The 15,580-nt window shown below is 40.2% G+C and overlaps 1 protein-coding gene across 1 annotated transcript; it reads right to left on the reverse strand.

Annotated features, from left to right (window-relative positions):
• Positions 1 to 1,623: 1,623 nt before the first annotated feature.
• RNF166 (ring finger protein 166) lies at positions 1,624 to 15,457 on the reverse strand. The gene is made up of 6 exons (XM_075281961.1): positions 15,225 to 15,457; positions 12,707 to 12,863; positions 12,137 to 12,249; positions 11,019 to 11,133; positions 9,620 to 9,727; positions 1,624 to 7,745 (listed from the first exon to the last, which is right to left on the reverse strand). Exons 1-6 carry the CDS (start codon positions 15,395 to 15,397, stop codon positions 7,680 to 7,682), a joined length of 732 nt encoding a protein of 243 aa, XP_075138062.1. The 5' UTR covers positions 15,398 to 15,457; the 3' UTR covers positions 1,624 to 7,679.
• Positions 15,458 to 15,580: the final 123 nt, after the last annotated feature.

Genomic DNA, 15,580 nt, shown 5'->3' on the forward strand with positions numbered 1-15,580 from the left:
TCTTAGAAGGGCAATTATTCATGCCCATCAAACTGAGAAGGGATATAAGGTAATTTCTAAACAATATGAAGACCATCACTCTACAGTGAGAGATTATTCTCAAGGCGAAAACTTAAGACAGCTGACGACAGTCATTGCTGCTAAAGATAGTTCTACAAGCCTACAAGCTATTGATTCATGGTGTGTGTGTGTTGTTTTTTTTTCTTCTACACATGGCTTTTCTATTTTGACTTAATTTTAGTTAAATGATGACACTGCGGAATATGTTGTGTGTTCTGAGGTTGAATTTGCCGGATTTTAAAACTGAAAGCAGGGTTTTTTTGTGTGTGAGGTTTTTTTTGATATATATAAAACCATAGAATTCAAAGAGGGTGTTTTTTTTTTCCTTTTTTTCCATAACTGTATGTGGTGACACATGAGAAGAATAGTGGAGTGAAAGATGAGTCGCTTGTATAGACACTCCAATTTGATCAATTTGTTATCAAATGTAAGTATGAGACTAGTACATCTGCAGACAAACCCAATGTAGTCTGGTTCTGCAGTCATGTGTTGCCCACTTACATTAATTCTGCTCTCTCTTCTCTGTTAGCAGAGAAGAAGATGGAGGGGATCTTTGGCGTATCTGAAGGACATTGCGGTCAGTATATACTATACATATGTCGCCAATAGAGATGAGCGAGTAGTATTCGATCGAATACTACTATTCGTTCGAATACTCGTATCGGTTGAATACCACGCGGAAAAATTCCATTGAATTCAATGCAAAAACCTCCTCGTGCTCCTCATCCTGCTACTTCCGGAACTTGGAGGATTCAAGGTGTCGAACTTTGGTTTCCATGGAAACCGGAACAACATTCCCGTTTTTTCCCATAGACTATAATAGGATTCGATATTCGAACGAATACTACTCGCTCATCTCTAGTCGCCAATCTCCAAGGTGGCATACCGGATTATTTCTTTATCTAGATTAGAAAATCATTAACATATCTTGAAGACTAATGGATCATAACAGTTGGGTTTAACACATAACTAGTATCAGATTATAAATGAGTTGTGCACTATCTGGGCCATAAACAGACCCCAACATCAGAAATTGATAGGTAGTTATTGGTGGGGGTTGGATGTTAGCCCCACCCCCAGATTACTGGAAGAGAAGATTTGTGGTGACTTTTTTTTTTTTTCTTAACGCTTAAGATGTAACAAGTACGGTAGAAAAGTGTCTTCTATCATCTATGGCTTCGATTTCCATGGCTTCTCAAGTATTGTAATATAATAAATAGACAAGACAAGAATAAAAGACAAAACATGCAAGTGGAATGAAACTGCATTTTACTGAGAAAAATGGTTTTGCTACAAATACATAATAAATTGTTTTAACTTCCAAAAAACAGTTATTTATCATCAAAACTTCTAGTATTCAGCATGTTCTGCAAAATAAAACAAGAAACAGAGACACAGTGTAAGAACTACACACAGACAGACAATATATTCACATGTGCAAGTCCTCCTTACATCCACACAATCTGGAGGATACAGGGCTCTGAAAAGAAGAATTTGTTGCAATATGCACCCCCATACCCCAACCCACCCCTTAAATACACACACCCCCTGCCCCAACCCATCCCTAACACGTGATCTGTAGCGATCAGGTGCATTAAAGTGACGTATCTGGACTACCACCACCAACCTCCAGGTTACAGTACGTTGTATGCACTGTTCCGTAAAGTGGAAACAAAAGCTTTGGATTTACGTTTGGTCACAGACCCACTATATATATCTGCAATAAGGAAAGGTTTATAAAAAAAAAACTAACCAAAAATACAAATAGAACAGTCAGCTAGTTACATTCACAAACATATGTAATCCAATGAGCCGGTCACGAGTCATTTCTAGTTTTACTCAGGGGGTATATCCTCATCCAGGACAATAGTCATGCAGAGCTTTCCAGTCTGAACATGGCTTTTATCACCCAACATAACCTTAAAGGAGTTGTCTGAGAATAGATGAATCTGCTTTTTCCTCGAGAACTGGGCCACTCCTAGCCAGCTAATGTGTCTAGCATTGCACTGCTATTCAAGTAAAAGAGACAAAGGCGTAATTCCAGACCCAGCCTATGGAGAAGGGTGGTGCTGTTTCTGCCTTTAAAGTAGCTAAGTATTTCAACATAATAGAAGAGGATAACAAGGGCTAATATATGTAATTATTATGTATTTGTGAAATAGGAAATGCTCTTTATGGGATCCCCCTCATCTCATTGTGCCCACTATTTGTGAATGTATCTAGCAAATCATCTTCCGTTTCAGGAGTGGTCCCTTACAACCTTTGGCTAACCAGCAAGTTAAATTCAGTCTTCATCCAACAATGGGGTCCCGAGCCTCCCACCCCCCAATTTAATTACAGTAAAAGAAATGACCACAGACAGATTAAGAACAGTAAAAGACCCACGGCAATGATAAGACGTATTTGCATTGTTCAGTTGAGGTAAGAGATTGTTTTTTGTGTAGACCTCATGAAACTGTGCCCTGGACTGTAACACTCTCTCTAAAAGGGACTGAAGTAGTTCGGCCAAAAACTGGCCTCTTACCGTTACAAAGGTGGATTTGGCTGGAAAAAGTATGCATAACTAACTCACAGTATAAGACTGAAGATGACTTGACTTTTATTCAATATATTTTGGAATAGGAACAAGTTAACCACCTGCCTACCTGTAAACTGTTAAAGAAAATTGTCAAGGTTCAATAAAAGAAATAAAACTCAGCATGCTATCTCTAATGCCCTCTATGGGCCATGATGGGTACTACATGGAGAGCTGTAGGTATGACTGGGAGGATGAATGTAATAAGCATGCAGGCAGCAGCAAGATGGCAGAACTAGCCGAGAGCTTTTCACAACATTCTCCCATTAAACTCTAGGTAAGCTGCTGACATTACTTCTCATGTACTGACTTTAAGATACATACATTGAGGTCTCATCTGTCGAGATATTGCTCTTTTTGTCAATGTGCAAATGAGCTCTTTGGAGCAATGAGGGCATTGGTGCTTATCTCTGGAGATATTGCTCTTTTTATCAATATGCAAATTAGCTTTTTAGAGCAATTATGGCATCATCGTTTACCTCCTTGGAGCAATAGCAAAGCCCTTGTTGCTTTAAAAATCTAATTTGCACATTGACAAAAATGGCGACATCTCGGCAACACAGGCACTGGTTCATGATGGCACTGTGTAATTGATTCAGGAGACCCTAATCTGTGGAGCTGGGTTCTGGTTAAAGACTCCCTTTAATGAAAGACCGTGGCCTTACCAATTGTCAGTGTTTGTGAGACCTATACCTAGCTTTTAATGTGTTACCCAGAATTAGGAAAACAAAAAAGCACCATATCGGTCAATAGGTTGTCTCTGGTTTTGCAGCTCAACTTGAAGTAGAAGGGGCCTGGGCTGCAATACCACACACAACCTGTTGACGGGGGTAGCACTGTTTTGAAATATTCAGCCACATTTTATTTGTAATGTATACCCCTTATTTATTTGATCTTCAGAAACAGTGAAGATTTCTCCCTATCCACTGGTGGGTCCCCCAACAATCATCTCTGTTAGTCTCATAGACTTAGATGGAAATGCTCAGCTGCCATTCTAGTCACACGGCGGATACAAGATGCCCATTCCAGCCATCAGTGGGGATTCCAGTGCTTGGACTTCCACTGACCTAATAACACTTATCCACAGATAGCTGATTACTTATGACTGAAATATCTCTTGGATCTGGAAATGTAATGGCCCATTAAAAGCATTGATACAACCTTTTATCCTGACACTAGACCGGCCTTCTGAGGACATGAAGAAACATACTCATCCATGAAGACAGCCAGAGAAGGCAACATAAGAAGCATGCAAATGTTAGTATCTTAATTGTCTTGCAAGAAAACCTAAAATAAAAAGTAAACATGCTGCTAAAACTACAGATCAGGATACAATAGACCTGTAAAACTAATATACAACAGAAAAACCAGGAGGTGTGACAAATCTATGCAAGAACAATGGTTTCAAGCCATGCTTATCGGGGGAAGCTGACAAGTTACATGTAACATTTTTACATGTTCTTGTTTTTTTTTTTCTTTTTTTTAATGCGTTGAGGCTCTATGAATTGATATAAAATGATGTTGAATGATTTTATAGGGTATGATGACTATGATAAATGAAGCTGTATAAAACAAGGTTTGAAAAAATTTAAGGACTTTGCTAGCATAGAATGAACCAAGTCATGGCCTCACCTACTATTAAGCACAGTTTTGGATGTTAGGTGGTGCCCTCTTACCAACCATGGATTATCAAACATATCAGAAGGTCCGATATCAGATACAAGCTATTGAGAATCCCAGTCATGCTCCACTCCCAGAACCTGCACAATGTATCACTTCTGACCTACATATACAAGCCCTCATCCTATACATGCCTTCACTCATTACCTTTATATACCAGATATGCCCATATCGTACCATATATTAATGGGCATCTTAGCTATTGGGCCTGGCTTTAGTCTTCACTTAAAGGCTATAATCAAAACCAGTTCATGACACCGGTCTTAACGATATTTAGTGGTAGAACCAAACTATTTTGAAGGGATCTTCTGACAATTTTATGTATAGGAGGGACAGCAAGACTGACAGCAGATGCAAAAGCCTAACCAGCTGAATTCAACCAGTCAGACTCCAGAAAGGCAGGTATCCTCAAGTGTCTAGCAGCTGACATTAGTATTTACACCGTGGGGCAAGCTGACGGTAGATAGTTTTATGCCAAATTTTGAAAATGAAGAAATGATACACATTACCATAAATTAACACCCCCCCCCCAACAAATACAGGGCTCAGTATCCTAGTGTCGTACCAATGCAACCCCACCTACCCCTAAAGCTGACCAAAGGAAAAAAGTAATAGTCAGATCATAGGTTCCATTAAAAATACTGTTATTACTACACAGACATTATGAAGAGTAAAGTGATTTCCTTAATTTATATTACATCATTTTATACACTATAAAATAGCAAAGCTGCACATTAACGCATTAAAAATGCCAAAACCGGATAATTGTATTTTTTTTTTTAGTTGTTGTTTTAAAAGCCCGTATAAAATGTGATAACCCTTATTCTCTGTGTAACCATGTTCTAAAGCACTGCAGGAGTTAAGTTACCAATGCCAGGGTACCTGAGATTGGATAGATATATTTGTGGCCAGCGGGGGGCACAAGGTAATAAAGATGTCAATGGAGAAAGGCTTTTCTTTCTATAGTTATTTTACGTTTATTACTCTCCCATGATGCATCAGTATTGGTAATGTTACTTACCAGTGTATGCTCTTACGTGCCAAAGGCTGATCTCTTACCTTTAGCAAAGCATCAGTCTATTGCGACAGAGGTATATCCTCCTTATAATAAAATTCAATAAACATGGCGGCTACCTTTCAGAAAGAAAGGTACCACTTGTGTCCATTGGCTATATGTGGTATTGCAACTCAGCAACTTTTTAAGAGTTGATTTAAAGCCCATAAGACCAAAACCAGATTGTTTTCTTTTGTAAAGGAAGGCCAAGGATGTTACAGCCCATAGCTTATAATAAATATAGAGCTATGGGGGGAGGGGAAATTCCTGCAGTGTTCTAGTGAGCACCCTAGTTTTCATCACCAAAGAATCCCAAACCATGAGTTGATCACTCAGAGAAAAAAGGCGGCAGCTGCTGTATGCATACATAAAGGGTAGCTCCACTTCTAGCAAAGTTCGCATGTTGTTATACAATCTATAATGGAGGTGAAAACAAGATCGCTTGTCTATACAGACGTTGTCTTAACTGGTGGATGCTGATGTTCAAAAGCCACCATCTTTAATCTTACCAGCGGAGTTACACTTTAACCCTTATTAGAGGTGCAATGTACACCAGGAAATTTATGTTCAAGCTCCTCCTCTGGACTAGAGATTTTACTCCAGGATTACCAATGTACCCAAGTATACATACACCTATCCGGACACAGTGGTCCTACAGCTGCCTCAAGGTGGAAGCTTCACAGATTTGCTAATTGTATTCTGTTACAATCCAATCAGAATTAAATTTGGAAATATTTACTAACTCCTCTCCAGCACATTTTAAGAATTGTTAAGAAAAAGTTTTCTATACAGTTGTCACTTTTTGCCAAAACTCCCTGCCCCACCCTACTCCCCAGACCATTACTTTCCTATGTGCAACACTTTAGATTTTTCAACTAGTAGAACATAACAAATGCAACTAACGAAAATAACTTTACAACAAAAGTATATAAAAAAAATATAATAAAAAAAACAAAACAACTTTAGCCATATTGTGTATACAGCCCCTATGTAAACATAATTGTATGTTTCCTTACCAATCTCCCTTTCATCAAGCCTCTAACGTCTGACGAACGTACAGCTATTAAGTTAATAAAATGTAGAGGACGGAAGCTGAATATTTTTAGATGCAACGGAGCTACAGTATTAAAACTGCTGCTGCAAAAGTATACGTACTGCTTAAGAGGCAGGACATAGTTTACCGTATATACTGGCACATACTGAACTTATTGGACCATGCCAGATTGTGTAGGCACACAGCCCAGGATCCCGATTGTCAAGTTAACCATATGTTTCCTAGAGGAATAACAGAGGAATGATCCCACACAGATCTCGCGCAAGATGATTCAGAATTGTTTCATGTTGAAGTAGTTAGGGCTAGTTCACACAGGGCAAGAGGGGGCGGATTTTGGCCCCCTCACAATAGAGGTCTATGCAGACCGCTAGTGATATTTTTCCGCGAGCAGAAACAAACTGAAAGAAGCGAGCTGCCCTTTCTTGAGGCGGACTTCCGCTGCGGCGCATCAAGACAATCCCTACGGACTAGGCCCATTTATTTGGGCCTACTCCGGAGCGGGAAACCGCGACGGTCGTGGCAGGTGCATTTTGGTCAAAATCAGGACCAAAATACGCGGTCACTAGCCCCGTGTGAACTAGCCCTTACCATAACAGACAAGTCAGGAGACAGGTGGTTCCCTTTAAACGCCTACTGTTCATTTCTCCAAATATTCAGATTTACATCAATTTCTGTATTAAATGTGCAATCCTCCCCTTTTAACATCTTTTTATAGAATACTGTGATCTCAAAGACAGTCGGTGTCTCCCATGTCCTATGATTAAAGTCTAACTCTATAGTGTCCAAAGGAGAACTGCAGTTAATTGGCCGACAAGAAAAATCTTCCTTGTCACTTGGGAAACATAGGCAATACCTTATAGGCAATACCAGCAGTCAGCTGCCGAGGCTGAACACCCATCCAATCTGCACTGGTCATTTCCATTTACCCGTTTCTGTTCCCTTTGCTCCTATATCCTTGTGGATATATATTTTTAACACCTAGAAAGCATCACACGAATATATATAATTTTTTTTTTTAAATCAAACTAAATAAAATAAGCAGTGTTGGTTGGCCCATTTCCCTATCCAACTGCCCTGAGACATACAACTGACCTAACTTAGCAATTCCTAAAAGATTCCACCTTAATAATAGAAAACACTACTAGAGAAAGGCATGGGGAAAAGGAAAAGTGATTAGCTAGTTCTGGAAGGAATGTACAAGCCTCGGTTGTGGGTGACAACACCGAGAAGGGAAATCTTGCGACTAACAGAAATCTTCAGTTCTCTGACAGCGACAGAGCGAGTGCTGCTTGTAACGCTGCTTCTTCATCAATGCTGTAATCCTAGAACATACAGAGAAGAAGGTATGGTTAAGATTATGAAAAAGGGATTTGGATAGATATATAACCTTAAACAGGCTCTCATCGTCATAAAAACGGATTGTTGCTCCTTGGATGACAATCCGAGACAATATCATCAGATGTCAAGATGCCATCTCAAGGGTTAATGTCCACAGTTATAGAGGACTGTGAGGTGTTTTATAACAAAAAAAACAAAACAAAACAAATATGGTGGCTATGTTCCCTGCCATGTTTAAATTCCTGACATCTTCTATACTACTATAGTGGATGTCAGAAAGAGGTTGAAGTTGTATTTTCTATGAATTGAGTGGGAGTAGTGTAGCATATGTAATTATCTAAATGACAAAGTTATTAAAATATTTACGCATGGTGCATACCAGAACAACTGTTTCTGTTCATTCTGCCTCTCAAAATCCAACCAAATGTAATATGTCTCAAATTGGTACCACTGAAAAGTACAGCTTATCCCACAAGACACAAGAACAGCTTTTAGTTTCCATTAATAGAGCTAAAATATGAAAACAACCATTTCTGTAATTTGCATTTATTGTGCAAAAGTAGTAAAACCATAAAAAGATACATTTTGTGTGACAGACATTGTGTGGTTCTCATTTATTGCAGAGGTTTGTGATCTCCCATTGCGGAAGGCCTGTATACAACAGTTGATACAGGACTTTTTTTTTTTTAAACTGAGCATTAGTTCATGTAGACTTTTATCAGACCAGAGTGAAGTACCCTAAATCTTTTTTTTTTTTTTTTTTTAAGATAGTAAGGAGTGACTAAATAAGGTAACACTATGTTCACACTAGCACTGCCTCTCTGTCGTTCTGCTCTGTCAGGGGACCAGAACGGAGAAGCAGATTGCTAAGATGGGGGTTACACATGGACACATATTGACTATAATTGGGTCAGTCTGGTGTCCGTCGTTTTAAAACTGAAACCAGCGAAGGAAAAAGTTCTCCTCCTTGTTTATTTTTGCTCAACACTTCCCTGGGTCTCCACAAATTATACTCTGAGGTCTGAAGAGATCCCACAGTATAAGAGGAGTTCCAGTTGGGACGTGTTCAGTCCAAATGATGCACAAAATCACATTGGTTATCAGGGATTTATGGTTGTTTTTTTTTTATTGTTTCGATTAATTTCCCAGGCCTAATGCAGATGCAGTGTAGCACCCTGAATGTTACAATATCTATTAGCTGGTGACACCCTGCCCATATGGGAGTACAGCAACCCAAAAGGCAGTACTCTATGATAACAAAGAAACAGTCCGAGTGGGATCTCTTTTTGGGGATCAGTACCTAAAAGCACTCAAGTGTTTAAGAACCATAGGGAAAAGGAAACGGCAGATATTTTGGATAACAGGGTTATCTGACTAGCTATCCATTTGTTCAATCCTTTAAAGAGGTCTTCTAAACAAAGGGTGTAAAAAAAAAAAGTGACCTAAAGAAGCCTAAGGCCCCATGGGACGTCCTGCAGCAATAAAGTGCTGCGGGAAAAACTTCAGCGACAATGCATCGCGTTTCTTCCTGTAGTGCTTTAAACAGAAAGTTTGCAGAGTTTTCCACTGCAGACTTTCTGTTACAATCATATCTATGGGGAAACCGCCCGTTTCTGTAAGTATAATTGCCATGCTAAGATTTCCAAAGCCGTGCTGAATTTGCAAATCGCCTCATGTCTGAACGGTGGTTTTTACTGCAAAGTGGGCATGGGATTCGCTAGAATCCCATCCACTTTGCCTATACTGTAAAATGCTGCAATTTTTCACGTGGTGTTTTCAGCGCGTGCAAATCGTGGCGTTTCCATCCCGTGGGGCCCCGGCCTAACAATGTTAACAACACTGCTTTTATTATACCTACCACAAATGTGTCATAAGAGAATTTATGCCGATGAAGTAGGTGCTGAAGAAAATTGGCACTCTTATAACTGGGATCCCCCCATGGCATTGCTGAACAAATAGGGCAAACCTAAAAGGAATAACACAAGGGTTATAGGAAGAGTTGCAAAAAGGTGAAATAATAAACTGAACCTCACCTAGTGAATTTCTCATATTAAATGTACGTAACCTTATAGTGCTCCGAGTCGTGAGCACAGTACTATAATTTGGTAGAATGGCTGCTTAATTTTGATGAAGAGCCACTTTTTATTTCTATGTAAATTAGCTAAAAGTGGAATCCAACCAAAGACAACATCTGCAAGGAGTTAGTATGTTCTCCCCATGTTTAGATGGGTTTGTTCCGGGTACTTTGGTTTCCTCCCACACTCCAAAGACATACTGATAGTGAATATAGATTGTGAGCCCTATATGGGACAGTGATAGACAATGTCTTCAAAGTGCCGCAGAATACAATGGTGCTATATAAGTAAGCAAATGAATAAATAACTGGAGGCGTTCTCTGGGGCAGCTGAGGATCACAGAAGGATATCCCTCTTGCTTGGGAGGAGGCGGGAGAAAGATCCAATTATGTCAATGTTGCTGGTAAGGGTATTGAGCGAGAGGAAGATCTGACTGATCAGCCGCCCCAGAACAGTCCCCAATGCACTCTTAGCTCATTTGAATAGGAATACAGTGATACATTTGTGCAAGTTAACAACATGCACATGGATATGTGCTGCTAGTGGTTAGAATATAGCATCATTATGGCATAATAATAATCAGACATGTTCCTACTACTTATCTCAGATTTATGTTGCTCACAAGGATGTCAGAATATAGGTATAATGTCTAGTTACAAGTCATTGCTGCATATGAGTCTAGATCATGTCTATACATATCATTGCACAGTGCCAGTGGTCTTAGACGGCCTTACTCTGCAAGTTGTGCACTTTCATCTGTATCAAACAGGAAGTGTCTGAGCAAAAGCAGAAGTGTCTTAGAGCCTTGTTCTGAAGTGCTGTATTTCACAGCCCCAGCGACATGATTAGATCTCTTCTGGAGAACCCCCATGCCTCCTTATCCCATATGCTGACCATGACTGCTCTTGCAGTTGCCCACATCCCCTTCACAAGAGTATTTTTACAAAATAATTGAGAAAATTCTACTTCTCAGGTTCCTTTTATTTAACACTAAAATAAAATTCTAGAAGTGCAGCATTTCATACCCCTCACCCCACCAATGAATAAATTGCAAGGTTTTCAAACGTAGAAGGCAAATGTACGACAGCCAAGGCTACATCATTTTCTGTGCTGTTCAATGACTATTCCTAATACTTTGCACTTTCTCTACTCTCAAAGAACCATTCTTATCATCAGACTTACCACTTTATTGGGATCACTTCTATGGTTCTCCATGCAATGTTTCACAAGTTCTTGTTGGTCCAGGTTTCGGGCTCCACAGTATGGACACACAAATGTCGAACGGTTTGGAATATTACTGGGAAAGAAATGAAAGTGCAATGTATTGTATTGTTTCAAGCTGTCGTGTACATCCCCAGGGAAGATTATATCAATATGTCATGATGTATAGAAACCTTTGATAAATATCATATAAAGGCAATGGGGCACATTTATTAGGCTACTTGCACCTCTTATTGTTCTTTTTTGGTGGCCTTTTTCTGTCCTACACTTTTATTTATGAAGTATTTGAGCCTTTTATATGCAGATGTTATGCTGCCCTCACCACTTTTGTTTTTGTCGGGAAAAGGGGCGTGGCCTAGATGAAGATTCTTTTCACGCTGTATTTATGACTTGTGCTTTTTTTTTTTTTTTTTTTTACAGGAGAGGAAAAAAGACAAAAATGCACTTTAGCACATGGGTAATGTAAAAAAGCCTTTCAGGTCATTAGTATTAAAAAAGGAAAATTGTGCCTTTTTTTTAACTTTTAGTGAAAAAAAAACAAAACAAAAAAAAGACATGCACAACATCTAACAAAGAAAGGAAGTGCGCCTACATTATAAATAGGCACCACAGTAAAACTAGTTTAAATGGCACACAGGGAAAAAATATGGCTAAATAAGGGGCAGATGATAAATGACCCACATTAGATTTTTGTATTTGAGTGCTGTTTAAGTCTATGGGGCCTGGCAAATAATCTAACATTATGAGAATCAAAGACCCGAGGAGATGTTTTTGTGTCCATCACCCAGTTATCTCCCTTTTTTATTGGTATATGCTACAAATGTGTCCAATCCTAATGTTACTATTATCCTGCAGAGAAGGCTATATGGAAAGTCTGCAGTCATCATATCACTATACGTGTATTGTTATAGGATCACATTATTTAGTGCCACTCCTAATAGGGATAGTGCTGTGACCACCTCTGAATCAATTCCCCTTAACACTTGTAAGAAATGGAAACATCAACATGGAGGCAGATAAAATTCCTTAAATGATTACCCAGGCAGAATAATAGGGTAGCAAACAATGCGGGTGATTACCTGGGAATAGGTTGAGATGTTGGGACTACGGGAACAAACTTTGGACAGTTGGCCATCTGTTCTTGGACTTTGGCACATGAAGAAATGTGGGATCGCATCTTTGCGAGAGTCACCTGCAAGTAATAGCATAGAAAGTCTTATAAAATGTGGGGGTAGAAGTGATGCTTGCCCCATAATCCTCATGGTTTAATGATAATACAAGGAAATGGGCTCAACTTAAAGGAGATTCTCTGTAGTGGTCAAAACAGCGGCTTCACATGTAGATCTGTATAATGTATTCTACTTCTCACTCCTATTATGGGAATTTATTTATTACTCTGTAATGTTTTGTCTGTACATGAACCCTATGGTTTGTAAAGTGCTGCAGAAATCTTGGCACGATATAAAGAAAAATGTAATATAATAAATTGTCAATACACTTAATGTCAACTGTGTATGCTTGGCTCCTAACAGTACAGATATCAGATCTAATCCATGTGTCCATCACATGACCACATATCATTAATATGCTGAAAACTAAATAACCCTTTAATATTAGTGAAACTGAACTTTGCAGATAACAGGACTTGCCTTCTTACTGCAGCCTCTGCATGGAGCCTTATATGAAGAGAGCTGTTTGTCTACATTGGAGGCCTTCTCCACCTTCTTTGGGTCAAATGGCATACGACAGAGTGGGCATAGTGGGGACGGGACCTGAAGACATGGCTGCAGGCATTCACCACAAAACCTGAAAGAGAACCGGCCCTAGGTCAGATATATGAATAAAGTACCAACTATATGAATTTTATAAGAGAAGAAGCAGAATTTTTAGAAAATAGGATGGCAGCAAAGGCTAGATTACTGTCTAGGGGTACAGCCAGAGAGCATGCCCATGCTCAGTGCTCAACGGATGTGCGATTTTGAAAGTAAGACTGAACGTTTCTTGCAAATCAGCCGATGTGGGGCTTTGATCATACAAAGTTACCACACAGGTGGATGAATGGCGATCGATATAATGGGAGGACTCATTATTCCATTTATGCCAGTATTCTGGTTTAGATGGGTGATAATGTGATGCACATTTGCTGTAAGACTCTTCTTAGCACCAAATGGGTGACACATTCCCTGTTCCGCACCTCGTTCGCCATTTTCCCCAAATGGCACATATGTATTATTATCCACGCCAGTTTTCTGGTGCAAGTTCTCTCGTAAATGTACGCAGTTCTCGAATAGCATAGACTCCCAATTCTGTGTGCAAAACTTATAAAAAGGCCTCTTGATAAATCAGGCGTGACTCGTGTCTATTGGGCCCTTTAATAAAGACTGATGTACAAAATGCCAGTATTACTAAATCTGCCCCAATATGTTCATTGTGCTTATTTGCATTGGCATTCCACTAACAGATATAAACTGGGTGTGGGAGGAATAGTCACTACTTTGATCTTTCCTCCCCCACACAAAATCATTGTTTGCCCCCTGCACATTCCTATTTACACAGGGCAATGGTCCTCCCCCTTACTTTGGACTGGTCTGTATAAAAGGCAAACAATCAGCGCTCATCCCCCATTGTAATAGCCTATGTAAATGGACCCTAACACTTTTCAGAATAACCCCATAATCCTTTGCAACTCCTTAAACTAGGGGTTACTGCAGGCTGTTATATAGTAACAAGTAACAAAAAGAGAACTGGTAACAATCCTTGTCCGGTATACATAAGATACCATTTTCCCTGCAAGACGAATAACAGGAATGGCACAATGCAAGCGCAAAGAACAATTAAGACAGTTATACTTCTTTGTTGTGAAATCAGAAATGCAGAGGGAAGTGGGATTGTTAACTCTTACATGACAAACTGGTTTAGCAAGACGGGTCACATATAGCATTATGCCTATAGTACAGTATGCTGACTGCGCTATGCAATAATGTTAGTCTTATTTTAGATTAGCAAAACCACAGATGATACATTTGGAATAAACATAAGTAAGGACAATGATCAATGTGCACCGCACTCACTACAGATGTAAAGCAGTCACATTAGCATGGCTTCTGCAGGGATGAAATACTACACATGATTTACCATGGGGTTATTAATTATTAATAGGAGATTTAGAAATAAAGGGATGATCTGTCAACCGCACACAGCTTATCCCAGCCAGGCCTGGGCAAAATTGATCAGAGTATATAATATTTACTGATAGAAATAAGATATAATATCCATCAAATGTGTAGATACAGGCAAGAGGCTGAAATGTAATGGGATACTTCTGCAAGAATGCAATAATTAGATATCTACAAAATGGTGCAGTAATACAGCGGTCCCAGCAGCAGAATCGTACAGGAGACATAATCTATGTACACAGCGACTCCACAACCAGAAATGTGAGCGCAGCTCTGGAGCGTAATGCATGTATGGATGTTACTCAGGATCAGTACAGGACAAGTAATGTAATATATGCACACAGACTCAGATTTACAAATACTTAGACAATGTAAACTGAATATACACCAGATTTATCACAGTGACTGATGCTGGATCATAAAGCTGGAGCCCATTGTGGTCACACATGTCTGCACCAAATCTGTTACGTGTGAATGCACTCAGAGCAGCGACATCAGACGCTCAAAGGGGCAGAAAACAATACTAAAATGTTCCCATTTCTGGCTTGGCCCCACAGCTGGATTGTTTATACTAAGGGTCCCCTAGTATGGAGGGAAAGCCCAGGCTCACTCAGTGAAAACCTAGGCAGAGAATTTGTATCAGATGGGACAAATATTTCCCTTTATAAAGGACAGAACCCAGGGGCTGCCCAACTATACAGCCGGGAATGGGGTATCTAATGCCACTTCCCCTCTGTGTAGTGATCTCGGGCTCTCCCAGGTCACAGACCCCCAGCACAAGCCTTTTCAGAGTTGCCCCCTCCCCCCTCCATATGTCCCCGCTTCATATTCCCCCCTTCAGCTCTACATATCTGGGGGGCTCATGACAATGAAGGGAGGCGGTGGGGATCTCTGACGTTGCATCTGAGGTGCCATTTATATCATCACCGATACTGGGCGGCGATTATCACCCCGTCTCCGCACCCTGCCTCCTCTCTAGTCCATTACTCACGTGTGACCGCAGCTCCCGATGGCTACAGGCTTGTAATAGACCTCCAGGCAGATGGGGCAGCCATATTGCGTCTCCAGGCTGTCTGCAGATGACGGAGAGGACTGGCTCTGGTGGGTATGATGCTGCTGCCGGTGCTGGGAGGACGACGACACCAGACTACGGAACATTGCCATGACCGCGACACAAGCACCGTCACCTCCGCGGCTTCAGCAGGACATAAACACTAAACGTCATTACTCTGCGCCGCCATATGACGTCACTACTGCGACACGCGTCACCATGGAGACCCCCAATGGCCTAGAAGACAATGAACTGCTGTAATAACCTTACAGATAGCCTAAAGGCGTTAAACATGG

This window comes from Leptodactylus fuscus, chromosome 7 (assembly GCF_031893055.1).
Source record: "Leptodactylus fuscus isolate aLepFus1 chromosome 7, aLepFus1.hap2, whole genome shotgun sequence".
Taxonomy (NCBI): Eukaryota; Metazoa; Chordata; class Amphibia; order Anura; family Leptodactylidae; genus Leptodactylus; species Leptodactylus fuscus.

What these genes read in the sequence shown, in the direction of transcription:
- RNF166 (XM_075281961.1), bottom strand. Translation starts at nt 15,397, where the DNA reads ATGGCAATGTTCCGTAGTCTGGTGTCGTCGTCCTCCCAGCACCGGCAG. An exon ending in ATCGGGAGCTGCGGTCACAC is followed by an intron (nt 12,864 to 15,224) that starts GTGAGTAATGGA and finishes GTTCTCTTTCAG; the next exon opens with GTTTTGTGGTGAATGCCTGC. An exon ending in GAAGTGATCCCAATAAAGTG is followed by an intron (nt 9,728 to 11,018) that starts GTAAGTCTGATG and finishes TATTCCTTTTAG; the next exon opens with GTTTGCCCTATTTGTTCAGC.